Source organism: Microtus pennsylvanicus, chromosome 11, assembly GCF_037038515.1.
Source record: "Microtus pennsylvanicus isolate mMicPen1 chromosome 11, mMicPen1.hap1, whole genome shotgun sequence".
NCBI lineage: Eukaryota > Metazoa > Chordata > Mammalia > Rodentia > Cricetidae > Microtus > Microtus pennsylvanicus.
The window spans coordinates 21364551-21392492 of NC_134589.1; the positions used below are offsets into that span (position 1 = coordinate 21364551).

General features: G+C 42.0%; 2 protein-coding genes across 8 annotated transcripts in view; both read right to left on the reverse strand.

Annotated features, from left to right (window-relative positions):
- LOC142860014 (leucine-rich repeat-containing protein 37A2-like) overlaps positions 1-22949 on the reverse strand; it is a 51640-nt gene extending 28691 nt beyond the window's left edge. For 2 of the 7 annotated variants that reach the window (XM_075990698.1, XM_075990700.1), the window contains exons 1-5: positions 20565-22949; positions 19217-19288; positions 17888-17959; positions 12618-12689; positions 11173-11253 (exon numbers count right to left, since the gene is read on the reverse strand). In XM_075990698.1, coding sequence (XP_075846813.1) covers positions 11173-11253; positions 12618-12689; positions 17888-17959; positions 19217-19288; positions 20565-22906 — 2639 coding nt within the window. In that variant the 5' untranslated portion in view covers positions 22907-22949. The remainder of the gene's footprint in view (positions 1-11172; positions 11254-12617; positions 12690-17887; positions 17960-19216; positions 19289-20564) is intronic. The other 5 variants (XM_075990705.1, XM_075990704.1, XM_075990701.1 and 2 more) reach the window with 4 other exon arrangements.
- Positions 22950-22991: 42 nt separating this feature from the next.
- Positions 22992-27431, reverse strand: LOC142831550 (uncharacterized). The gene is made up of 2 exons (XM_075941776.1): positions 23131-27431; positions 22992-23083 (listed from the first exon to the last, which is right to left on the reverse strand). The coding sequence occupies exons 1-2, from the start codon at positions 27356-27358 to the stop codon at positions 22992-22994; spliced, it is 4320 nt and encodes a 1439-aa protein (XP_075797891.1). The 5' UTR covers positions 27359-27431.
- Between the last annotated feature and the right edge of the window lie 511 nt (positions 27432-27942).

A 27942-nucleotide genomic window follows, 5' to 3' on the forward strand; every position in this document is an offset into this window, starting at 1 on the left:
TTTTTCACTATACCTTTGCAAAAAGAAGATAGAGAAAAATTTACCTTCACAGTGCCTACTTATAACAATTCTCAACCTTCGAGGAGGTACCACTGGGCCATGCTCCCCCAGGGTATGTTAAATAGCCCCTCCCTGTGCCAATATTTTGTGAACCAACCATTGCAAATAATACGCAAGAAATCTCCCAAATCTATAGTATACCATTACATTTTGTTATCCGATTCAAACGTGGATACCTTGAACAGACTGTTTGAAGAAATAAAGATACTTTTACCTAAATGGGGATTGCAAATTGCTCCTGAAAAGATTCAGAAGGAAGATTCTGTTAATTATTTAGGTTATAAAATAGGTTTGCAAAAAATTAAGACACAAAAGGCACAAATTAGGAGAGATCGCCTACGGACTCTTAATGACTTTCAAAGACTGTTAGGAGACATTTCCAGTCTACGACCAGCTATTGGGATAACACCTGATCTAATAATTCATAGTCATAGAAAGATCAATTCGAACTATAAAGGATATGTTGAACAAACAGAAAGGGGTGGAAAACACCCCCAGAAATAGGTTACATAATGCTTTGTTAACCTTGAATTTTCTCAACGCTAATGAGAAGGGAACAACGGCTGCAGAAAGACATTGGATAATGGAAAAGTCTACTGAACTAAATCAACCAGTTTTTTTTCAAGGATGTGCTGACCTCACAATGGAAGCCAGGAGATGTGCTACATTGGGGAAGGGGTTTTGCCTCTTATCTCCACAGGTGAGGAAAAATTGTGGATACCGTCAAAATTAATAAAGGTTTGGTTTGAAGAAGAGAAGCCACTTGGAAAAGATAAATAACAACTCTTTCATAAGGATGGCGAGCATACTGATGGTAAGAAATACAGATAGGTTGGAGGCAGGGTTCTTTTCTTATCTCCACAGGAAAATACTCATCTCCAAAGAAATTAAGGGACACTGAATATTTAATGATGGATGGACACATTTTGTAAGTATTAATTATATATATATATATGTCTTATTAAACATTTCTTTATAAATATGTAGAGCTGGTTTTGAAGTTGGACTCTGGCTCAGTCCCTCTCTAATTCCAAGCCTGTTAGTAAGAGAAAAACCCAGAGTTTCTGGAGTTTCTGTCTCATGTCAAGAGCCATGATATGGGACAGAAAGAAATGTAAGTTTAGAAAACATCTTTGCTTTTCTTCATATCTATCATACATTTCATTGACTATATCTGTCATGCCTTTCATTGAATATATATATATATGTCTATATATGTCTATATGAATAATATTTAAGTTTTTCACAATGAACAATGAGTTTTTCCTAAAGTGACATTTGAAGTTTCCAGGAAGAAGATGGGGCCCCACAACAACAACTCTATCTGGTTGATATGACGTCATGATACTGATAGCGCTACTACAAGACCTGTTTTGGGTACCAGCTGCACAAGATGATCCCAACGTGGTTAGCTGAAATGGTGCACATCTTGTACAACATTCTGGCCAGACCTCCACAAAATACTCAGAGACTATTTGCAATTTTAAAAGACATTGATCTTGAAATTTAACCATCATTTTACTTTCACAGAATCTCCCAGAAAGAACATCGCCCCCATAACAGCTGGAAGTAATTCTAGAGGACGACGTCCCCTCTCCCAGTAAAGTTTGCCCCTGGATTTAGGGACATCATTTAGGGGTTTGGAGGTTGGGAAAGGAATTTTATAAGCTCAGGGATCATTTTGGATAAAAAGGGGGAATGATGGGATAATAGATTTATAATTGTGAGTTACTGCTTTTAGACAAATATATTGGTATTGATTCTTGTATATTGATACAAAGTTAAATTATATTGACTATTGTATGCATGCATGTTTCTACCTCTGTTTAAAATATTTTTATGTATTGACATATATTGTATTGATATATATATATTGTATATATTTACCATATTGCAGTGTACATTTCTACCTCTGATTAAGATACTTATACAATGTTTGTGTATTGATATATATTTACCATATTGCAATGTATATTTGTACAGTGTTTATATTTGGAGGTCATTATCCTCATTTGTTACACAGTTGTTTATTGTCTTAGTCTTTAAGTTAGATAGATATTGAGAATTATATAGATAATAGTCATCTAAGTTTGTCATTTATAATTAGACTAATTAGGTTCTCTAGATATATAGAGATTATACTCAGTATAGATAGATAATCTTCAACCTCTTCAAAGAACTGTAGAAAATGGCCTTTAATCTAACTCAGAGTTTCGTGATAGTGAGACACAATTGCTCCTGGCAACACTGCTCTATTCCCGAGAGAATGTTGAGCACCAAAGACACTCCACCTGGAGCCTTTCTTTTTGGCAGAACTGGCCTTTGGGCAAAGAAATGCCTATACCTCAACCACTGACAGAGATACAGAGCATGCATCAATGGATAAAACAGGACTGTCATATCCTGCCAAGACAGGGTAAGATAGTTTTGAAAAGTTCCTTGCCTTTAATAATGGTATGTCAGTTATGTTAGGCCTTAGCCAAAGTTGGTTGACTCAACATTGCAAACGAGACTTTGGGTGATTGCTCAGGTAGTCAGTTGTCTCTGTCAATTGTTGCACATTTTGGATATATCTCGTTTGTTAAGTAATATTTATTCCCTTCTCAGATCTTTGACGAAGTTGAAGATTATATAATTGTAGTTACTCTCTACATTATTTAGACTCCTTGAGATAGAATGTTTAGCAAAACTTTTGTTCTCAATATTGTTTGTTACATTTATTATTTGTTATTATTGTATATAGTTGTATTTGGTTTAGTTCTGTCTTATTTAGACAAAAGGGGGAGATGTAGATATATGTCCCGCCCCTTAGGGGGCGTGTTCGCCTCGGGCTAATGTTTACCTATAAATCTGGAGAGCGTGCTCCCAGCGCTTGCTTCTGCTTTCCTGGTCTCCACGGGAACGGTGGTTCTATAAGTCTATTTCTCCATTAAAGCTGTATATATATTTTTACAATCTGTCTGCATTAGTTTATGCCATTACACCAACCTATAAAACTGTCAAATGCTTTTCATTTAATCAGCTTGAACTTGCCAATAGGGAGTCTCTCCAAAATTAGAGTTGCAGAAGGGTTTTGTTCCTGTCTTTTCAGGAAAATAAAGGTATCCAGGTAAGAAATCTGAAGACCACTGGACAAATGAGACATCTGGAGAAACAAAGACAAATCATCCAGAAAAAATGTCTCAAAAAAGAGTAAATTGACCTATTGGTATATCACATTTCCAACATGATAAAATTTTATGAATATTCCCAAATATTTATTTCTGTTATTCTCTTTAGAAATATAATGAAAAGTCTTTTGATAACCTCAGACTAATTAAAGATTAAAGTTGGCTTTGGAGTTGGACTGTGGCTCTCCTTCCCTCAACCCAAGCATGCTTTTTAAAGTGAAATCCAAAATCTCTGTTTCATGTCAGAAGAGCCACCTGACATGAAACTTAGTTAGGTGGGGAAAACTAAACTGAATGCTGGAAGAAAGGAGGCGGAGTCAGAGAGAAGCCATGAAGCCTTGCCAGAGACAGATGCCAAAATTTTACCCAGTAAGCCACTGCCACATGGTGATACACAGATTAATAGAAATGGGTTAAAATTAATATGTAAGAGTTAGCCAATAAGAAGCTAGAGCCAATAGGCCAAGCAGTTATTTAATTAATACAGTTTCTATGTGATTATTTTGGGGCTAAGTGGCCAGGAACCAACAAGGCGCCTGTTGTTACAGTTGATGTATTTATTGCCTGTACATATTGCATAGAATCATTGTACTTACTGTATATAGTTTTTCTTATATTAATTATAGCCTTTTTGTTTTAGACAAAAATGGGTAACATAGTGATATTTCCTTTGTATTTTAATAAATAAAGCTTGCCTGAAGATCAAAGAGTAAAATAGCCACACTGGTCAGCCTTACAGACCAGGCAGTGGTGACACACACCTTTAATCCCATAGCTACACTAGTTAGCCATAGAAGCCGGGCAGTAGTAGTGCACACCTTTAATCCCAGCCCTAGAGAGGAATATAAGATGGGAGGAGACAGGTCTCAGGCTCAGGCTCAGGCTCATTCTGAGGATTCCCGGAGGCAGGACCACCATTTCATGCTGAGGTGGAGCTAAGCGCCAGTGGCTAGCTGCTTTGTTTTTCTAATCTTCAGGTTGAACCCCAATATCTGTCTCTGTGTTTTTATTATTCATGCTATAAGGAAAGGCTATTTTTAATGTCACCCATAATTCAAGGTATTTGTCAATTTTTAGAAATATAAAATGCTTTGTAGTTAGTTCACTAAGAAAAATAATAGGACAATTTCCCTGGATTTGGAGGAGAAACAGAAGACTGTTAGAGGAGCCACAGCCAGGCTGCTGTCACAATCAGCCTCCATGACATATTGTTCCTGTGCTCTTGATCAGCACAGACTGAGCAAGCCTATGGATGTGTCAGTCTGTTTTCTCCTTCCGCTGGGTTCCAGGAACCAAACTTAGGTCATCCAGCTTGTGAAGCAAGAGTTTTTACCTGCTGAGCCATCTCCACACCTAACCATAGCCTTTCCCCTTTATTTATTTTTTGACAGTGGTGGTGATTGAACCCAGGACTTCATGCACAGGTGGTGTGTGTTATTCGTGAGCTACGGCCACTACTCTAGCTCATACAACATATTTTGACCATATTCTTTTTTGCTTTGTTTTTCAAGGCAGGGTTTCTCTGTGTAGCTCTGGCTGCCTGGCACTCCCACTGTAGACTAGGCTGGCCTTGAACTCACAGAGATCCGCCTTTCTCTGCCTCCAAAGTGCTGGGATTAAAGGTGTGCACCACCACCACCACATGCCGTTTGATTACGTTCTTTCTGGAGAACTTTTAAAACACAATTTTCTGGACTGGCCAGTCGGTGCAAATGGCAGTTAGCAGGTAGGGGATTACTGCCAACTTGACAACCATATTTCAGTCACTGAATCTAGTTGTCTTCCACTTACTTACACCATGGCATATGCAAACTAAGCAAGCAAAGGTTAAACAGTTGAAATATAAATTATAAGAATGACTAAATAGTACTAAATATTGGACTCACTATACAGCTCAGGATGTCCTTTTTACTCTGATCTCCTGACCTTACCTACCATGTGCTGGGATTACTAATGTAAGCATTACCATGGCTTAGAAGTTAACTGTGTAAACCTCGTGCTCATTTGTGAATGCTTCTAGAAGAGTTATAGTTTCCTTGTTTTCCTTTTCCCTAATCATGTCCCAAGATTAACATTTAATTAGCCATTGTCACTGAGACTTTAGAGATTAAAAACTATGACAACATGTTGACCTTAATGAAAACAGTTGAGTAAGGACATCAGAGTTCATCCCCCATAAAACAATGAATTATCAAACTGTGGCAATTTAACCAAAGGCTTATCGCACTCCAGAATCATTAATTAAAAAAAACCCAACTCAATTTCTGTAAGAACACCAAGATTTGTATCATTTTTAACTTGCCCTATATCATTCCTCATCTGAACTCCATGGTAACCTTACAAAACAGCCCACGGCCCCACTACTAGCAGGAGCAGAATGGAGCTGCAGTTCCTGCAAAGCCTTGACCCCAGGAATTGGTGGCTCCTAGTGAGACTAGATTTGTCTGTATTTGACCTGACTAAGAATTTGCTAGTTCTAGAAACTTCCCCAGAAGATACTTCTGGAAAACGATTGCAGGCAAGTGTTTTAAATGAGGCAGTTACGTGAGGACAGTAGAGATAACAAAGAGCCTAAGCAATAGAACTGATGGGAAAGCAGAGGAACACAATGTCCATAGGAACTTTGAGATGCTCGTATGAGAGTTTGGGAAACAGAAGGCCACAAGCACTCTCCTGGGAATTTGGAGAGTCAGGCACATGTACGTATGCTTAAGCATCCATAGAAAACAACCCAAGAATATGGGAGGAAGTTCACCCCTGGCTGATCTTGGAGTTCTGCACATGTAGAAGGGGAAACTAAGGCTGCCTCCAAAAGCACCATTACTAGAATCCCAGAGGCATGCAGGCAGGCAGGCAGGAAGGAAAGTAGGTTCCTTAGAAGATGGTCAAAGAAAATAAACAGAGGGACCCAGACCCTGATCCAGCATGCATGAAGTATGAGAAAAAAGAAAAAAATCCTTTCTTTTCTTCATCTACAAGGCCCATGAGCTTGAGAACATGCCTCCCCATATGAAACTCCTCAGTGTGGGATTCTGTGTTATACAAGTAGATTCCAAGAAATCAGGAATGTTGAGCTGGAATCTTAATCGCAGTGCTGAGAGTCACGATGCTTAAACTTGCCATGAGGAAGATGGCCGTGAAGAACAGGCAAAGGTGGCTTGAGCCAGCAGGATCTGGGTTCAAACTCTGGGTCTGTAAGTTTCTAGTGAAGAGAGGTAAATAAGATGAGCCTGCAATCTGAATTCTTTTAGTAGCATTTTCCTTATCAAGTAGAGTAGGATTCAAAGACATCTAGAAGGGGCCTAGACAGAGCAGGTAACTCAGCACTAGTGACTTTGTATCTACAACGGGCCAGAGGTAGGAACCCTGGGGATGACAGATACTAGTATGCCCAGGAGCTCTACAAGTACACAAATTTATCTCCTTAAAAAATATTTATTTATTTATTTATTATGTATACAGTATTTTGTCTGTGTGTATGCCTGCAGGCCAGAAGAGGGCACCAGACCCCATTGCAGATGGTTGTGAGCCACCATGTGGTTGTGGGAATTGAACTCAGGACCTTTGGAAGAGCAGTCAATGCTCTTAACCTCTGAGCCATCTCTCCAGCCCCCACAAATTTCTTAGAAAGAAACACAGCTCTCTGCTTCATAGGTCCAGTCTTAGTTAGGGTTTCTATCACTGTGAAGAGACACCAGGACCATGACAGCTCTAACAAAGGAAAACTAATTGGGTGGTTTACAATATTTCAGTTTAGTCCAAGATCATCATGGTGGGAGTTGGCAGCGTGCAGGCAGACATGGTGCTGGAGAAGGAGCTGAGGGCTCTACATCTTGATCTACAGGCAACAGGAAGTGAACTATCCCATTGGGCATGGCTTGAGCAGACATGAGACCTCAAAGCCTGCCTCCACAGTGACACACTTTCTCTAACAAGACCACACCTCCTCCAACAAAGCCACCCCTCCTAATAGTGCCACTCCCTTTGCTGGGCATTTTCTTCAAACCACCACAGGTCCAATTAGAAGTAGAAGTCAACTTCATGATAAGAGAACAATGCACAACAAGCTGAGTGAAGCTGCCCAGAAGACACAGTCTCTTAGTGGTCCTGCTGCTTGTTAATGGTTTCACTGCAAGAGTTTTGGGAAGAGTGAAAATAAAGTAACATGATTGAATATGTACCACATGCCCAATTCTTTTGGCACTACTTCATTTGTTTCAGTTTTTTATATAGTGCCTAGAACAAAAAAAAATCTCATGAATGTAGGCATCAAAAATTTGTTATAGGCAGAGGGAGAATTACTAGGATTGCAAGAGAGGGTGCCTTCCCACACCAGTGGGAAGAATAGGATGCCACAGAGCGAGGAAAGCTATCACAATGTTTGATGTGACCCTTTCAGAACTGCTGCATGGTTACAAATTAAACAACTTGCCTAAATCATCCCAAAGGACAGGCTTGAGTTGCTCTTTGCATCTTTAATGTTTTTGCATTTTGATGTAAGAAGCAGCTGCCAGGATACTGTGAAAACCAAAGGGAGGATTGTGTCCTGAAAGGAGCAACTTTTTAAAAAAATATTCAATTTTTTAGACTTACTAGTTTATGTGTATGAGTTTTATGTCTGCATGTATGAAGGTGCACTACATGCAGAAGTCAGAAGAGTGCATTGGTTCCCCTGGAACTGGAGTTTACAGACAGTTGTGAGCTAGGATGTGGGTACTGGGAATCAAACCCAGGTCCTCTGAAAGAGCAACATGTATTTTGAACCACCAAGTCATCTCTCCAGCCCCAGAAGCAAACTGTTGGACATGAATAGTTTCCCATAGGAAATCAATGCTAGGGGGCTAGAAAGAAGCACTAGAGTATTACTGGGCCCAATTTATGGCCATTTACTGCATGGATATTTTTAAGAGTGGGTAGACACTTCAGTAGGGATAAAACTTGAATTTTCCTTTCAGGGTTAAGCTATTGGAATAGCATTGATGGGCTGCAGACAAACTACCCAGTGATGTAGGATTTCCCTCTGTATGCTGCTAATGTCATTGCTTAATAAAGGAACTTCTTTGGGCCTATAGCAGAGCTACAGGGGAACAGAGCTAGGCAGGGAAAACTAAACTGAATAATGGGAGAAAGGAGGCGGAGTCTAGGAGAAGACATAGAGCCACTGCCAGGGTCAGAAATGCCAAAACTTTGCTGGTAAGCCACTACCACATGGTGATACACAGATTAGTGAAGATGGGTTAAATTAATATGTAAGGGTTAGCCAATAAGAAGCTAGAGCTAATGAGCCAAGCAGTGATTTAAATAATATTGTTTCTGTGTGATTATTCTGGGGCTGAGCAGCTGGGAACCAATAAATGGTCTTCTTCCTACAACCACGTGAATATGCTCAGGCTGAATAATGTGTAGCTCTTCTGTCTAGTGAAATCCTTCAGGGAGTTTATTATTAATAGCAATGAAGTGACTAAAAGAATGTTTGAAAACAAGCCACTGGTCTGGACCTGTGTAGGTAAATGAAGGAGAAGCACTTTAAAGTCGCGAGGGGGTGTACTTACCATATAGATTGTCAACCACTATTGGTTTTTTGTAACTTTTTGCATATGAAAGAGGCATGATTCCTATAGTCAATAAGACAATGGCACTTAACTAATGAGCTTTTGGTGTGTCTTTGACCTGGATTTTAGATTCAAGAGCATCTGACCCTGAAGGTACCGCTAACATGTTTCATCAGGGCTTGTCAGTAACATGGAGGCTGTATCCAAGTAGGTACCTGAAACCAGGGGTGAATCTTGAGAGGTCTGACCGTTATCTAATGGGAAATAAAAATAACAAGCAGAGTTTATTAATATAGAAGCTGCTAGGACTTTGGCACTTGGGCTTAGGTTTCATTCAGCCCTAGACAAAACTACTTTGGCTGGGATCTTTGTACAGACTTTTGTAATGCAGGGAGGACAGAAGTTCAGCTTAACAAACACTGCAGGAACTGTGTGCTATATGTCACAGGATTCCTGGTTTCTCCCTTGGCAACTTGCCTTTGGAAAGATGCAAGAAGCTTGTGTCCTACTGTGGGATATTTCCTGAAGAAAACTCCCTATCTATCACAAAGAGTTGAGTGTTGGATCCGAACAAAGGATCAAACTCCCACACACACTTGGTGGGTTGTGCCCCTTGTATGATGTGGGATTCCCTTCCGTATGCTGTGAATGCCATTGGTTAGTAACGAAGCTGCTTTGGGCCTATTGGTGCACAGAACAGGGCATGCAGAGAAAGAGAGAGTAGGCGGAATCGAAGAGACACCATGTAGCCACTGCAGGAGACAGACACTGGACGGTGGATGGAACCTTACTGGTAGACCACAACCACATGGCGATACAAATTAATAGAAGTGGGTTAATTTAAGATATAAGACCTAGCTAGAAATATGAATAAGCTAATAGGTCAAGCAGTGTTTTTATTAATACAGTTTCTGGGTGGTTATTTTGGGTCTGGGCAGCCAGGAAATGAATAAGCAGCCTCTGCCAACAATTGTTGTCAAGTTGTTTTTCTTTTTTTTTAATGAGTTCTCACTATCCTTCCCAGGTCAGCCTTGAACTCCTGGGCTCAAGACATCCTCCCTCCTCAGCATCTGAGCAGCTGGGCTTACAAGCACACACTATGCTTGCCTCACTGAGCCAATCTGTGATGGTGACTGAATTCTGAGAGGTACCATTGTTCCATTCAGATAACACGATGTGACTATCAATGTCCAAAACCAGTTAGCTCTGCTCATCTCAACACAAGGAAGCAAACTCCCTTTCTGCCAAGATGAACACAAACTAGAGATAACAAGTCCATGCGCCTGCATGAGTCTTTCCTAACCCGCCAGACCCTCTGGTTCCTTTCCCCCAAGTTAGGAGTCAGCAAATCGTTCTGCAGAGGGGAGACTGCTACAAGGAACATTTACAGAACAGTTCATCCAGCCCCGGCACACCACAAACCCGTCCTCCCATGGGAACCAACTGTGAATCTGGGTTTCTGACCTACCAGACAGGTTACAGCCGCCCAAACTCAGATCCAGAGCAGAAAATCCCTCTTGAGTTTATAATGCCCTCCTGGCCACTGAATGTCACACAAAGTGGGATTTTTTGCTTTGTTTTGTTTTTGACACGAGTCTACTGTTAGTCCAAGACTCCTTCCAACTTATGATCCTCCTGCCTCTGTTTCCTGAGTGCAACTGCTGGTATTTAAGCATATGCCACAATGCCTGACAAACACAGATTTTTAGATAAAAGCTAATAAAATTCACTTTCTTCTTGAGGAAGAAAAGTATTATATAGAGCCAGGATAGAGCAACAAATTTTCTTTATGGATATTTTCAGCCATATAGCTTAATGCAGATGCAGATGCCCTCTTCTTATCCAGGCTGCCAAGGTGCCTGTTACCCACAGATAATGCATGACTTCAGAGGCATATGCATCCTGAGAAATAATGTTCTGGATAAGGAGGGGAGAATTCCTCAGGCAAATTTTCAGCTTTCCATTTCTGGGAAAGCACCTCTACCTTTTGCTCCCTGGAGGAGTTGGTGTTAATCTTTGCTCTTTGCACCTCTATGTGGCATCCATTCAAGCAGCTGGGAACTGTGCATGGGAGAGGGAATCAGAGTGAAACTCACAAGCGGGTTTCCAAAAACAACATCACACATGAGAGCCACAGCACGAGGGCGCCATGACGATACCTCTCAGTGTTACTCACGTGGTGTTACTTGTGGTGCCCGTGCTGAAGGTCAGGATGAGGAAAGCTCATCGTGTCCTGTAATTTACACAAGTCTCCTGCCCTCCTGTGCCTTAGTGTCCTCATTGGAAAAGAATGAATGGGACAAACTACCCACATTCACACAGGGTTTACAGTTGGGGAATCTGCATGGGTTTTAACACACAAATAAGTATTTACTTTCTACTGCACTTACAGCTTCTGTAAAAACTGCATTCCATGCCATGCTTGAAATGTTCCATAGCTCAGTTCAGTGAGTAGATTGCACCCAAGGTTGCTAAAATAATGCAAAAAAAGAGACATAAGTCAATGAAAAGATACTCTTTAGAACATTTGCATTTCTGGTGATTCTAATTTATATGTAATTAAACATAAATTCAATACTTACTCCAGTTGCTAAAAAAATCTGAGGACGATACTGGCTTATAATTTATACTTTCATATTTAGATATGGAATATGGAATACATTAGCCACAGTAAATGCTCAGCATATATATTTACATATGGAATACATTAGCCACAGTAAATGCTCAGCATACATGTTTACATATGGAATACATTAGCCACAGTAAATGCTCAGCATACGTATTTACATATGGAATACATTAGCCACAGTAAATGCTCAGCATACATGTTTACATATGGAATACATTAGCCACAGTAAATGCTCAGCATACGTATTTACATATGGAATACATTAGCCACAGTAAATGCTCAGCATACGTATTTACATATGGAATACATTAGCCACAGTAAAGGCTCAGCATTTTTGTCAGTGATTTCTGCTTCTCTAAGGGAGGGTTTTTAGCATCTCTGACATGCAGGTTTGTCCTATATGCTGGGGGATATTGAGGAACAGCTATGGTGTCTGGCACTTGACGGCAGTATCTTACCCACCATTGCCATGGCTGAACCTTTGCACTGAAAGAGAACTGGCGCTGTCACTACGCACTCTGACTCAGCAGAATTCTCTTATTCGTCCTGATTACAGACTAAAAGGATTTGGCATAAAATTTTTATGACTTTTCACTTGCAGTAAAGTTTTAGTTATTGTACTAAATAATGGATTTCATCTTGACAATTTTATATACATAACTGTCTCTCATTGTACTTTGATCTTTCCTGTTCCCCCGCTCTCCACTCCACTCTGCTGGTGTCCTCCCTCCTACATCAGCCTTACTTTCCTGTCTTCACACACACACACACACACACACACACACACACACACCACACACACACACACACACACTCACACACACCACACACACACACCACACACACACACACACACACACACACACCACACACACACCACACACACACTTTAGAAAAACGTGATGTTTTAGCTTTCTTTATCCCAGTATCCTCTCTGTTCTTCATCCTTCTAGACTCCCTTCTCACTCTGCATAGTGCTGCTTCTATTTTTAGCACACACACATAAAATCTAGGAATGCAGGTCATTGGCAGAACACTTGCTTAGCAGGCTTGTCCTATCACCAAAACAAACAAACAAATAAAAATGCAATACTTGTCTTTTTTTGAGTCTAGCTTATTGCCTACTAGTGAAGTTACAAGTCAGATATCAAAACATCACAAAGGTGATTAAAATTCAAATATGAACGGGTTAAATTTGTAACTTACATATACTTCAAAAAAGGTAATGACTCAAATGTCCTTCTTTCAATATAGCGTATTTTATTGCAGGATAAATCCCTAGGAAACATAAAAGGGAAATATTGCTTTGCTTAGCTATTAGGTTTCTAATATGACTATAATTCATATTATAACTCTAGTAGGATTAGAGTTTAAAATACATTGTTTTTGTCTAAACTCTAAACTTTTGAATTTGAATATTTTAGAGCCACTTCCTTTGTCCTAAGAGTCTCCTAAGAGTCTCACCCTTTATGATATTCTAAATAAAACTATGGATCTTGGTCGATATATTTTTGAGTTAGTCATTTTGAGAGATTATATGGCTTTTTATATTTGAAACAGGGTCTTTCCATGTAGAGCCAGGCTGACCTCAAACTCCTCATTTTCCTACCTCAGTCTCCCGAGTCCTGGAATTACCGGCATATACCTGGTACCTGGGACCTCTAAAGATGTGGGTTCTCAGCTGTGCTTCTGACTTGCTGACTCAGTAGCTGTGGACTCAGAAGTGATATCAGCCAGCCCTTCAGGTGGTGCTGTCTGAGAGCACTGCTCAGCCCCACGGTCATCACCATGGTGGCTTGGCTTGGCATTCAAATTCCCAGGTAGATGCTCATGGGCGTTCCTCTCACTCACGTCTTTACTTTCGACTTCACTCTTGTTTTTAGTGTCTCGATATTCTCCCCCCGAGAGACCTGTTTGGAGCTGTGAGATGTCTTAATGTGTTCTGACACCTGTGGCCAAGTCTAATAACCTGAGTTCAATGTCCCCAGACCCTCATGGTGGAAGAAGAGAACCAAATCCTGCAAGGTCATCTGATCTCCACACTTGTCTCTAGCATGAACTCACTCTCTCTCTCTCTCTCTCTCTCTCTCTCTCTCTCGGTGGAAGAAGAGAACCAAATCCTGCAAGGTCATCTGATCTCAACACTTGTCTCTAGCATGAACTCTCTTTCTCTCTCTCCCTCCCTCCCTCCCTCCCTCTCTCTCTCTCTCTCTCTCTCTCTCTCTCTCTCTCTCTCTCACACACACACACACACACACACACTGAACAAAAATGTAATAATTTAAGTTTTTCAAAAAGAGGTCTGATGATTCCCAATGACACCCAATGTTCAAATGCTTTGGTTTCCAGATATGGTGGTGCGTGCCTTTAGTCCCAGTACTCAGGAGGCAGAGGCAGGATGATTTCTGCACTCAAGGCCAGTCTGAACTATATTGTGAGTTCCAGGACAGCCAGGGCTACAGAGTGAGGCTGTTTCAAAACACCAAAAAAGGGGAAAACGACACTGATTGTTTCCTTGAAACACACTCGGATTTTCTCTTGAGTGTCATATATGCTTCAGTTAATGTTCAGCATATCTCTCAATTTAAAAAACTACTTAAAACTGATGGGGCAGTGGTGGTACACACCTTTAATCCTAGCACTTGAGAGGCAGAGGCAGGTGGATTTCTGTGAGTTTGAGGTCAGCCTGGACTACACATTGAGTTCCAGGAAGGCCAAGACTACACAGAGAAATCTTGTCTAGGCAAACAACAAACAAACAAAAATTAGCTGTAATAGGATATGCGAAACACTGTACCTATTATTGGAGGCATGGAAGTTTATACTTCCGTGTCTATATTTATTATATTTTAATGGTTGCATCTAAGTTTTGCCAATCACAAGTTCCTTGAAAGCATGGAGATCTTATCTCTATCTATTGCCTACCAAGTTTTAGACAGACACAAATATTTAAGCAAACCACATTTATAAAACAAAGAACCGCTGAAGGCATAGGTACATGGCTATTTTGGAAGGAATTCAGTTTATGGCTTTAAGGATGACCCTTGTCGCGTATCTGCAGCATTAGGATTTGAATTTGTCTGTTCCTCAACCCGAGAGGGAAAGATCCATGTCCTCCTCATGGCTGTGTCTCCAATTATAGGCACGGTGTTGGCATGTTCTGTTTAAGCTAATCTTTTAAGTTGAGAGGCATTTTAAAAATTATTTGGAACGGGCTGGAGAGATGGCTCAGTGGTTAAGAGCACTGACTGTTCTTCCAGAGGACCTGAGTTCAATTCCCAGCAACCACACGGTGGCTCACAACCATCTGTAATGAGATCTGGCACCCTTGGTATACTTGGAGGCAGACTTTCTATACATAATAAAAATAAATAAAATCTTAAAAAAATTAATTGGAATATATATGCGAACATGAAATAATTGCTTACCAAGTATTTCATAATATAAATAAAAAAGAAATACTCCGTTAGGAATTATTTCATTGTTTTTCTCCAAACATATTCATAAGGCTTGACAGTTCAGATGTATAAGATCTCAAAAAGATGACTTCAAAAGTGGTCATTTGGGGGGCATGATGGCACACACCTTTAATCCCAGTACTTGTGAGCCAGAAGCAGGTGGATTACTTTGAGTTCAGGCCATTCTAATCTACAAAGCAAGTTTCAGGCCAGCCAGGGCTAACTGGTGAGACCTTGTCTCAAACAAAACAAAAGTGGTATCCTTCAGGGCCTAGAAGGAAGATTTTTAACACTGTGAGAGGTGCACTTCCCCAAAGCTGTTACAATAGATTGTATAATATATTTGCTTATTTGGCTCAGTAGGGATTAAAGGCATACACCCATTTGTAAAGGATAGAAACCAAGTTTTCAGTGTAGCTGGCTTTATGTTGAGGTCTTTGATGCATTTGGACTTGAGTTTTGTGTAGGCGATAGCTATGGGTCTATTTTCATTCTTTTACATGTTGATACACAGTTATGCCAGGACCATTTGTTGAATATGCTTTCTTTGTTCCATTTTATATTTTTTGTTTCTTTGTCAAAACTCAAATGTTCATAAGTGTGTGGACTGGTATCTGGGTCTTCGATTCGATTCTGTTGGTCAGAAATCAAGTTTTCATAATAAACAACATAGTTTTTAGGGGAGACTGTGAATGCGGTCGCCTGCTACCATAAACTATGCAGTCAAGTTTCCCCAACTGGGGGAAATCGCAAGGGTCAGCACATCCAGAGTGTGTGGGTAAGCCTTGCCCCAGGAAACCACCCTGCCAGGTAGGTATTACATTCTTATTTCTAAAGAAGCAGAATTATTGTGAAGTATTTCTTCATTGGTAACAAGATTGCTGAAATTTTTATTGTTTTGTTAGTGGGTTTCACTGTATAGTTCTGGTTGTCCTGGGACTAATTAGGAATACTTTTTAAGCATCATTTCTAATAATCTATTTCTGACATGGGCATAAAAATGCTTACATTGAAAGTCTTAATAGTAATCTATTCTCCTAATAGGTTTATCATGTTGATGATATCATTTATGTAATTTGTGTGTTTAGCTGATTACTTAATATGGCAATGTTAAATTTAATTTGGATTAAATGTAAGAACATGTTGGGTTTGGTAGGCACATGCCTATAATTCCAGCATTTGGGTTGTAAGACTAAAGTAGGCAGACTGGGGTAAGTTCAAGGTCAGCCTAGGCTATATAGGGAGACCCAGGTTCAAAAAAAAATAAGGGATATAGTACAGTTGGGCCCCAAGATTGCATAAACTGTGTGGTGGTGGATGCCAGTAATCCTAGCACTTTTGAGGTAGAGTCAAAAAAATTAGGTGTTCAAGGTCAACCTTGACTTTTTAGAGAATTTGAAGGCAGTCTAGGGTTATATTAGGCCTCAAAAAGAATAAAAACAAACCCCAAAACCCCACAAACTGTTAAAATATTCTGGGTTGCCTGGAGGTGGTGGCCCATGCCTTTAGTCTCAGCACTTGGGAGGCAGAGACAAGTGGATCTCTGTGAGTTCAAGGCCAGCCTGGTCTACAGATTGAGTTCTAGGACAACCAGGGTTACACAGAAAAACCCTGTCTTGAAAAACAAAAACCCAAACAAACAAACAAACAAAAAACTAACAAAAATCAAAACAAAACCCCAAAGCACTCTGGGTCAATGACTTCGAGTTAATGTAAATGGCTCTTTCTTCTCTTTGATGGGACAGCTTGAAGTTAGTATTAATTCCATCTATCCTACCATGTAATCATTGTTGTGAAGGTTATATTAGCAAATATTTTAGAGTTTGAAGGTCACACATAGTCTCTATTGCAATTCTTTATTGGTTATCTTTTTTTTTCTTTTTTAGCCCTGTTAATTGTTTGGATATGAAGTACCCTTTTCCCCCACAGCCAACCTGAAAGATAAGAAAAGGATCATATACTGAAGGTTTGGTTCTCAGCTAGGGGTCTCTTAGTCAGTAGGCACTAAGGTCGTCCACGGCTTAACTCACTGCTGAGTTCCTTCTGAATGTGCCACGAGGAGGTGGAGCCTAACGGGAGACAGGTAAATGGGGGTATGTCTTGTTACCAGGAATTTCTAACGGGAGAAGCAGGTGAATGGGGGTGTGTCTTCTTACCGGGAATTTCTAACGGGAGACAGGTAAATGGGGGTAGACAGGTAAATGGGGGTGTGTCTTGTTACCGGGAATTTCTAACAGGAGACAGGTAAATGGGGGTGTGTCTTGTTACCCGGAAGAACTTCTTTCACCCTGTCTGAAACTTTGCCCTACCTCAGCCTTCCATTACCATGCTCCGCATCACCACAGGCCCAGAAACAATGGAACCAGCCACCAGGAGCCAAAAACCTCTGAGTGGAAGGGCCCAAATAAATCTTGCCTCCTTTCAGCTGTTCGCATCAGGCACCCTGTCCCCTCAACAAAAAGGGCACTGGCACAAGTTCTCTAAAGGTGTCAACCACTCCTAACTCATGGGCTGCAGTAAACGAGAGCATGGATCAGACTTGATGGAGGTGTGACCGACTAGATCCAAATACAAGCATATGTCTTAGAAAACAAGGGTTGTGGGAGTTCCAGTAACTGCTCAGACCTTACTAACACCCCCTGCAAATGAAGTGCTTCTATCTGAATCTGAAGCTTGTCCATAGAAGTTAAGAAATTTAAGATGCAAGAAGGCATTTTCATGTTAGAGATGGGCTGACACGCCCCACCCAGACTGACTAATTGCAATTTTGTTTTATTAAGTTTTTGCCTTTAGAGCCAGGGTCTTGCCAAGCAGTCCTGGAATTGGTATGAAACCCACTATGTAGACCATTCAGATCTTCAACTTTCAGCAATCCTCCTGCTTTCTACCTCCGCAGTGCTGGGATTTTAGGCAAGCACTGTCAAACCCATTAGACAGATGAAGATCTATCTAATTCATATCCCTTGTTCATCCATAGATAACACATAACTGACAAATAGATATGCTTAACTAACTTACAAAACCTGGAGAGATAGCAGGCCTTCAAATGAGTCCTTATGTAATTCAGTCAGGAGGTTTTCACTGAGAATTCTGAAAGATTAAAGGTTATCTGGATCAAAAGTTGTCAAACAGATGGAGAACATCCAGTGGTGAGATGGGATGGAGAAATAAATGCTGTCTTATGCTATTGTCCCAAGCATAAGTTGGCACCATTTGTTTTTAGGGCAACTAAAATTTCACCTAGCCAACGGTCTCCACCCTGGAGATTTCATTTCTAGGTATCTAGTTTACAGAAACTTATGCATGTTCAGAAAGAAGTATATAGGATGCTTATTTCAGCCATACATATAGCAGAAAAACCAGATATTCTCTAAACATCAGTGGGCTAATACTGAAATTTCACTAATGTGTGCATACTATGAAATATTATGCATGATTGGCGATATATAGAGTAACTACGTATTAAAAAGAAACTTTACATATCATGAAGTCCCTGCCCTGACTTCCCTTCATGGAGAATTACAACTGTAAGGGGACATAAACTCTCCTCGCCCAGTTGCTTTTGCTTATGGTCTCTGTCCCTCAAGCAAAATAAAACAAATCCATTACCTCAAAGGTGAAAAATTAGAGCACAAGGAAGGTCTCTCTATACCTGATATTTAATTTCTATCCATTAAGAATGCAATTGTAGGCCAGGTGTGATTGCACATCTTTAATCCAGCACTTAAGGAAAAGCAGACAGATTTCTTTGAGCTTAAGGCCAGCCTGATCTACTTAGTGAGTTTCAGGTCAGTTGAGGTTACTTCCCTAGACTGTCTAAAAAAACACAACCAAAAAATGTTATCGTAGATGATTTCTATATGGGAGACAAACTTACATTGTCACTCTTTTCAAACAAAGTCCAGAAAATTTACTTTTAAAATCTGGGCAGCAAAATAACCCCAAGGGAAAGGGGACTTGTTGCCAAGACTGAAACTTGATCCAATCTCCGGGCAGAAGAAGATCAAGTTTTATAAGCTGTCCTCTGACTTCCATGTGCATGCCCTGGCTTTTTGTGCTCATGGAAATACATACAAAATGAAATGTAAAATAATTTTTGACTGCATTGATAGTGTTTCAACCTATGGCCTCATGCATGCTAGGCAACTATTCTCCCCCTGAGCTACACCTTAGTCCCCACAAAATTTACCTGAGAAATTCAGTCGGTATAGGTTGATTTTGGTTGTGAAGAGGAAATACCTTTTCTCAGAGGTATTTACCTCAAAATCTGGACCAAGGAGGATCTTACAGTGTAGTGTTTTATTGCTGCTCTTATTTTGTATTCATATTTGTAGAAAATATACTCACAGTTTCTCAGTCCAACGGTATGCTCTCCATACATTTTTGTCAATGTAAGAAATAGAATTTCCTTGGAAATTCCTGTGAAGAAACAGTTCATATACTTGAGTAAATAGGAAAAGACTAAGCAGAAGCAGTAAAATCATCGCACCCTCATGGCGGTGTTCAATGCAGAACGAAGAAAACCACCAATTTTCTAATTCCCAGATCTGTCAGTTCCCGAGGGCTCCTGGTGCAAGCAGTGAGATGTCTCCTCGGAACTCGAACTTCTAATCTGTGGGTGCGCTTTCCACTTCCTTCTCTGTTGTGTATCATACAGCCCAGCTCTAAATTTAACTCGTCACTAAATCCTGTCTTCTCTTCCTCATAGGCCACCATGGTGGAGGGCTTGGAGACATATATATTCTAAAACGATCTAAGATATGAGAATGGTGGAAAATGCCCATAAGCCTAGGAAACTCCAGGTCAGATTATACTACTAGTTTGTCTTTATAAAAACATTATCCTGTTTTATTATTTTTTCTCTTTCCTGGAAACTTCTAATGGCTTTCTATGTCTCCCTGTGTCACTTTCTAAATCTTATAGTTGATAGTATGTTTACCTATTTTTAATCTGACTAAATCCCCATTATTCTCATAGCCATGCCTTTGCCTAGGCTGTACTCTCTGGTTTTTCTCTATTCAATAATAGACATACTTTGAGCCACAGGTGAAGGTTTAATGCTCCCCTTTTCCTGATGTATCATTTTTTATGTTCTAGAGATAACACCATACATATGTGGCTCTCACAGTTCTTAACCTCAAGTTGTGGATAAAAGGTTATACGTCCTAGAACAAAGATGAGCTCTGAACAGAACTGAGAGATTGCACAGTATTAATAGCCAACATTCATGTATGTTAAGACTAAGATAAGTATTCCAGGTAATCAACTAACCCTCACAACAATCCTATGAAATAGTAGCCTCATACTCCACATTTCACAGGTGAGGGAATTAAGTCACAGCTAAGCACTCTTCCTAGAGTTGCAGAACTACCACGTGAAAGACCTGGGGTCAAGCCCCAGGAGTCTGAATCTCCTTTGACTTCTTCATTGCATGCTTACTAAGGAGATGAGTTATAGAGAGGCTGGTGTGAAATGGAAGAGCCAAAGTTGAGCAATGATACAAAGGGGCTAACTGGAGAAGGGAGCATCTTAGAAAGACGGAGGATGAGGACGAAGAAGAATTCATAAGCAAAAGTAAAAGCAGGAAGTCAGCCAGTGTTGGTTGGGGTGACAAGGAAGGTCCAGCAAGGCTTTGAGGAAAAGACTGCCATGTTAAGTAGAATGTAAAACAGAAATAAGAAAAGGTTATTCTTACAAAATAGTTAAAGTGCCTTTGTAGGTGCTGGGCCTTGGCACAGGCACTTGGTGGAGTCTCCGCATTGGGCTGAGATGAATACACAATAGTGTGCCATTTTCACACAAACAGAAGTCACATAGGTTGGTGCTTATGGAGGCATTTTGTTTCATTTTAACAATTAGCTTTCTTTCTGTATTAAAATTTGCAGCATATGGAGTTATGGTATATTCCACATCCATGGGTTGGAGTGTGACTTCACTTGGGATTTGCTGAGTCTGAAACTGTTCTGGAGATGGAAGTATCATCTTAGGATATGATGAAGAAGCTGTAGCTGTTGGGACTTCAGGCTCTAGAGTTTCTGAATTTGGATGCTGAGATGTGATCTCAATAACAGGTGGAGAATGGCTTACCACTGTAACAGGTTGTGGAATTGTGGAAGATTCTATGTGTGAAAACGGGGTTGTGACCTGAGTTGGATTTGGCTGCTGAGTCTGAACCTGGTTTGGAGGTGAAAGTGTGACCTCACTGTGTGTTGGAGGAGAGGATGTAGTTGTTGGAACTGTAGAACCTGTAGCCTTTTGGGGAGCCTCTGAGCTTGGATACTGAGACTGATCATGAACTAGAGCCGTCACTTCAAAATGTACTGAAGATTGAGCTACCATTTCCTTAGATGACTCTGTAGGCTGAACTGGTGCCGAACGTTTAACCACTGTAGCAGGTTGTGGAGTTACGGAAAACTCTGGGTGTGAAGGATGATCTGTGGCTTGAGTTGGGTTTACATGCTGATCCTGAACCTGGTCTTCAGGTACAAGGGTGATCTCTTGGTGTTTTGTAGGAAAAGCTGTAATATTATATGGGGCTACAAAAAGTCCAGTCTCTACAGTGGATATTGCAGACAGGGTATGGTCTACTTCTGTATGTTGAACCATGACATCAGAAAGAGTCGGCTGCTGAGTGTGATCCTGAATTGTTGGGATTTCATAAAACACTGGTGCTTGAGCTGCAACCTCCTCATGTGGCTGCTCAGGCTCAGGAAGGATTTCCTGTGTGCTTGAAGAAGGTTCAACATCCAGATGGGAAGTTGGAGTTGTAAGTTCCTGATCCAAAGACTTAACTGTAACTACAGCTTTGGAAGTATCTTGTTCTGGAAGTGTCATTTTATGGTACTGTGGAGGAGAAACTGTAGTTTCCTGTGTGGTTGTAAAATATTCAGTCACTTTGGTAGGCTCTGAATTCACAGTGGGTTCTAGGTCTAAAGGCTGAGATGAGGCAACAGGTGTTGTTGAATACTCAGTTGGTTCCGGACTTGGTGGTGCTGTAGGGACAACCTTTGTAGTTGTATCTGGGGGCTGAGTTGTGGTCTCCTGTGTAGTTTGAGGAAGTTCTACCTCAGTAGTAGAGTGTGAAGTTATGGCGAATTCCTGATCCAAAGCTTGAACTGTAACTTCAGTTGGGTGAACCTGAGAAGGTGTTGGAAATGTCACTTCTTGAAATACAGAAGCTTGAGCCCGTATCTCTTTAGGTGGATCAGAGGGCTGAGGTACGCTCTCTTGCAGAATTTGAGGAAGCTCTACTTGAGCAGTAGGTTGTGGAGTTATAGTGAGTTCCAGGTCCAAAGGCTGAGAGGAGACAACAGGTGCTGTTGGATACTCAATGTGATCCTGATGTGGCGTTGGAAGTGTCACCTCCTGATATATTGCGACTGGAACTATAATCACTCTTGGTGGTTGTGAAATCTGAATTGTGGTCTCTGGCAGAATTTGAGGAAGTTCTCCCTCAGGGGTAGGTTGTGGAGTTATGGTAAGTTCCAGATCCAAAGGTTGAACTGTTGGGGGCTTAGGAGGAGGAACTGTACTCATCTTTGTGGTTGTAGGTGGCAGTCTCTCTCTTGTAGGCTCTGAACTTATAGTGAGTTCCAAGTCTAAAGGCTGAAAAGAGACAACAGGCATTGTTGGATACTCAGGTTCACCCTGATGTGGCGTTGGAAATGTTACCTCCTGATATACTGGGACTGGAACTACAACCTCTCTAGGTGGTTCTGTAAGATGAGTTGTGGTCTCTGGCAGAAGTTCTCCCTCAGGAGTAGCTTGTGGAGTCACGGTAAGTTCCAGATCCAAAGGCTGAAAAGAGATAACAGGCATTATTGAATACTCATCTTGATCCTGACTTGGGGTTGGAATTGCCATCTGTTGATATATTGGTACTGGAGCTACAACCTTTTTAGGTGGTTCTGTAATCTGGGTTGTAATCTCTGGCACAGTTTGAGAACATTCTCCCTCAGTAGTAAACTGTGAAGTTATGGTAAGTTCCAGATCCAAAGGTTGAACTGTTGGGGGCTTAGGAGGAGGAATTGTACTCATCTTTGTGGTTGTAGATGGCGGACTCTCTCTAGTAGGCTCTGAATTTATAGTGAGTTCCAGGTCCAAAGGTTGAACTGTTGGGGGCTTAGGAGGAGGAACTGTACTCATCTTTGTGGTTGTAGATGGCGGACTCTCTGTAGTAGGCTCTGAATTTATAGTGAGTTCCAGGTCCAAAGGCTGAAAGGAGACAACAGGTGCTGTTGGATACTCAGTTTGATCCTGACGTGGTGCTGAAACTGTCACCTCCTGATATATTAGGGCTGAAGTTACAACTTCTGTAGTTGGTTCTGTAAGATGAATTGTGCTCTCTGGTATAGTTTGAAGAAGCTCTACTTGAGCAGTAGATTGATGAGTTACAGTAAATTCCAGATCCAAAGGTTGAACGTGGGGGCGCTTAGGAGGAGGAACTGTATTCATATTTGTGGTTGTGGGAGGCTCAGTCTCTCTAGTAGGCTCTGAATTTACGGTGAGTTCTAGGTCCAAAGGCTGAAAGGAGACAACAGGTGCTGTTGGATACTCAATGTGATCCTGATGTGGCGTTGGAAGTGTCACCACCTGATATATTGGGACTGGAACTATAATCACTCTAGGTGGTTGTGAAATCTGAATTGTGGTCTCTGGCAGAATTTGAGGAAGTTCTCCCTCAGGAGTAGGTTGTGGAGTTATGGTAAGTTCCAGATCCAAAGGTTGCTGATGTGGAAATGTCACCTGAGGATGTGTTGGTGGAGGTGTAGTCTTCTTTGGTACTGTAGCGTGGTCTGCTTCTGGAGTATATTGTGAAGTTATGGTGAGTTCCAGGTCCAAAGGCCGAAATGAGATAACGGGGGGTTCTGAAACTTGTGTATTGGTGGGCTGTAGCACTGGAGATGGTTCCACATTCTCAGAGAGGTCTGCAGGTTGAGAGCGGGTTGTATGCTGAGCTGGAGAAGGTTCTGCACCCATAGTAGAATCTGGAGGTAGAAATGGGCCTTCCTGCTGAGTTGGAAAAGAATATACCCCTTTGTGGCGGTCTGCTTTTGGAGCTATAGCCCCTTGCCGAGAAAATTCAGTTTCAGGATATCCTGGTGTATGGGAAGGGGACTCAGTTTGGACTTGTAAAAATTCAACTTGTTCAGTGGGACCTATAGGCTGAAGTAGGTCCTCCTCCTGCTCCTGAAGGGAGTAAACTTTCAAAGAGGACTCTGGAGCTCTGGTTCGTGCTTGGTTTGGATGTTTAACTGTGGTTTTATGCAATATTGAATGCTCATATCTGAATATTGCTTCTAGATCTTCAGGTGAAAAGTACAGGGTATCTCCCAGTGGAGGAAGAAAAAACTCTTTAGGTGGTTCTTGAGGTTTAGTTGGGAGTTCTTGCTGATAAGGTGACAATTCTGTACCCAAAGGGTGCTTTATGGGTAGAGATATGTTCCCCTCCTGCCCTGAAGAAACTTCTCCAGGAAGCTCTTCAGGCAGGGTGGGGACATCTGGATGAACTGAAGAATGCTGTTGGTTTTCAAGGAGGGTCGGAGGCAGAGTTATAACTTCTTGCTGGTCTTTCGAAGGTTCAGACCCTTGTTGGCTTGAAGTTCCAACCCCATTAATCAGCTCTGGAGGCTTAGCTGGGACACTGTGTGGTGCTGGAAGATGAACTTGACTAGGAACCAGGTCAGAACCTGCTGCCTCCTGATGTGCTGGAGGTTGAACTACTGTTTCATGAGGGAGCTCTTGAATTTGCACTGGGGTCTCCTGCTGGGCTGAAGAAGGTTCAAGCTCCTCTGGGAGCTCTGGATTCTCATCTGTGCCCCCGTGCTGGTTTAGAGAAGGGTTTTCATACTGAACAGGTTCTGGAGATTGAACTGGAGACTCTTGGTGATTTGATAAGGGTTCGATCCCTTCAGAAGGCTCTGGAGTTACAGCTGGATTGGTATGCTGGGTTGTAGAAGAGCCTACATCCTTTTCTGGGACTGTATTTGGCTTAACTATAGCCTCATGATGCACAGGAGGAGGTCCCACCTCTGTGGTGGGTTCTCGTGTTATGGTTAACTGCATATCCGGAGGTTGAACACTTAGAGAGGATAAGCTTGATTGGTGAGTCTGATGGTGAGTTGAGGGTGAAACAGTCACTTCATGATATTCTGAAGACAGAGTTGCTTGTTCGTGTTGGGTTAGAGCATGTTCTGAGGATTGAGTTGGAATTTCCAGTTCAGAAGGTTCAGCTGGCTGTCCCTGCTCACTGAAAAAAGGTTCCTCCTCTCCAGGGTACTCTAGAGGATGCACTGGGGACTCCTGCTGCGTCAGAGAAGATTCCATCTCCTTGGTAGGTCCTGAAGTTATGGTAAGTGCCACATCCACAGGCCTAAATACAACATGTGGAAAGTGATAATGGTGCTCTTCACTCTGAGTTGGCTGGAATGTCACTTGGTGAATTGATGGAGTTTCAACGACGTTCTCAACAACTTGAAGGGGAGGCGCTTGCTCAGTTGGAGCTTCTTCAGGGAGTTCTGTAGGTGTAACTAAGACTTCTGGCTGGCTTCCAGGACCTGATCCTACCTCCTCAAGAGGCTCAGAATGTTGAGCTGGCTGCTCTAGTTCTATAGGAGAAGACTCATCCTCCAGAAGAGGGTCTGGATGCTGTGATGGGACATCCTGATGAATTAGAGAAGCTTCCTCCTCCTCTTCCTCAGCTTCCTCTGGAAGCTGAATTTGGGATTCCAGGCCACCCTCAGATGATTCAATCTCGGCAGGAGATTCAGAAAGTTCATCCGGATGCTGTTCCAGGCTAGGATAATGTGCAGCTTGCACAAGAGGACCTGGAGTCTGAGTTGGAGTCTCCTCCTGAGCTGGAGACAGTTCAACCTCCTTAAAAGGTTCAGAAGTTATTGTGAGTGCCACATCTGGAGGTTTGACTGTAAACATGGGCAAAGTATCATGGTGAACTTGATGCTGAGTGGGATATGGAATGGTTGCTGCTGGAGCTTCAGCTATACTCTGCATAGAGGATTCTGGAACTGGAACTGTACCCCCTTGCTGAACTATAGGACTGATTTCTTCAGGGAGCTTTGTAGGCAGAGCTGGAACTTCTAGCTGGATACCAGAATTTTCAAGGTCTTCAGGAAGCTCTAAAATCTCAGCTGGGGCCTCTTGTTGGGTTGATGAAGGCTCCAACACCTCAGTGAGCTCTGGAGTTGGAGCCAAGGACTCTTGCTGGGATAACGGAGGTTCTAACTCCTGAGAGAACTCTGAATTTGGAGCTGCAGCCTCTTGGTGGATTAATGAAGGTGCTACCTCCCCAGGACCCTCTAAAAGCGGGACTGGGGCCTCTTGTTGGATTAATAAAGGTCCCATATCCCCAGCACTCTCTGAAAGATGGCCTGGGGCCTGCTGGTGGCTCAAAGTATGTTGAGTCTCTTCATCTGCCCCTGAGATTATGGTCACCTCCAGATCTAAAGGCTTCACTGTGACATTTGGCATGTTTGAGTGTTGAGCTCTCATTCTTTCTGGAGGTGGACCATTTATCACAGGCTGCTCTATTGCTGCAGCCTCCTCAGAAGCAAACTGATGAACTGGTTCTTTCTTCTGAACTGAAGAATCCTTTTCCTTACGACGGGGTGGGAGGTGATCCCGGCCTTCTTGAGCTGCACCAAGGTTCTCTGAATCTTGAGATTGTGCCTCCAGCTGGTATTCAGGAGGCTCAACCTGCCCAGATGGCTCTGGAGGCTCCTTTCTGTTCCCCTGGGATTGCAGAGATAAGCTGTCAGAATAAGCTTCATTCATACTTGGATACCAATAATCATCCTCCATAGTTTCTTTTCGCGGTGGAGGTTTTGCAAATTGTTTTGTAGTAGTTCCAAAAGCCACCTTAGCAGGTTTCTTGTGCTGAGCCAGATCTTTCTTCAAGTCCTGGGATGAAGCTATGAACTTTGTAACTTTCGATTTCTCACTGTCTAGTGGTGGAACAAGTATTTCATATAACTGGCTATCTGTAGCCTGGTCCAGACCGGAAATACTTTTGAATTGTGGAGAGTATTTTTGATCCCGTTTTAGCTTTAAAATGTTCTCTGGCAGCTTCCGCGGTGGAGTCATTTTGTTGGTCAGATGCTGATGTGGAACAGTGAACTGATCTGACTCTGGGTGCGGCTGCGCAGAGGTATCCGTATCTTGGAATGAGAGAAAACTCTCCGTCAACTCCCGGGGTGGGGAGAACATCTGAGAGGGAGCAGAGGACCCCAGGTAACCAAAGTCCCCTGCACCTGCCTGGGATGTGTGAGCTTGCGGGGATTTGGGCGGACGATCAGAGAGGTGCCACCAGAGCTTGGTCGGCACCCAGGGCTCTGAAGTCAACCGAACTGGGTTCTGGACCCACTCCGCAATATGATCGGCCTGGATCACCACCAGCAAAATTTGTCCGGTGAGGAGACGACTTGGGGCGCAGAAGCAGAAGCTCAGGGGAGTCATGACATGTGGGAAGGACATGGCATGCAGTATGGGGGCGATCCACAGTGCTGCAGTGCGCTGGAGGGAGACAAACAGGAGGAAAGGCCCCTGGCCTCAGGGAGCCTTGGCACCTGTGGCTGCCCTGCCCCGCCCTTTATGACAGGATTCCTTTGTTACAAAAGCGTCACTAAGTGGATTCTGTACTATGAAGGGAACCTTCTACGTGACAGGGCCCACGTTTTCCTTACTCAGGGAAAAGAACACCTATTTCTTTGGGGTCCACTATCCCTAACCCGGATTTAAGTCTCAGTCCGGGGTGGTCCTTACCCTTTGTTTCTGTGGGGCAGAACTTCTAAAGTATCCAGGCAGGGTGGAGAGTGGACTCAAAAATGCCTGTCCAGGTTCAGGCTCCTCTTTTTCAATCACAAACAATCCGAAGTTATAAACGTTACAATAGACCAAAAGCTTGTTGGTGTTTTGGAATAAAAATTAAATTTGTAGGTATGTTCAAAATACGTCCTTCCCACCCAAAAGTGAGATATTTAAGACCTTCCCCACCCCCAAGCACACAACTATATGTTTTCATATTAGTTAAATGATCTATTTCTTAGTAGGAACATATG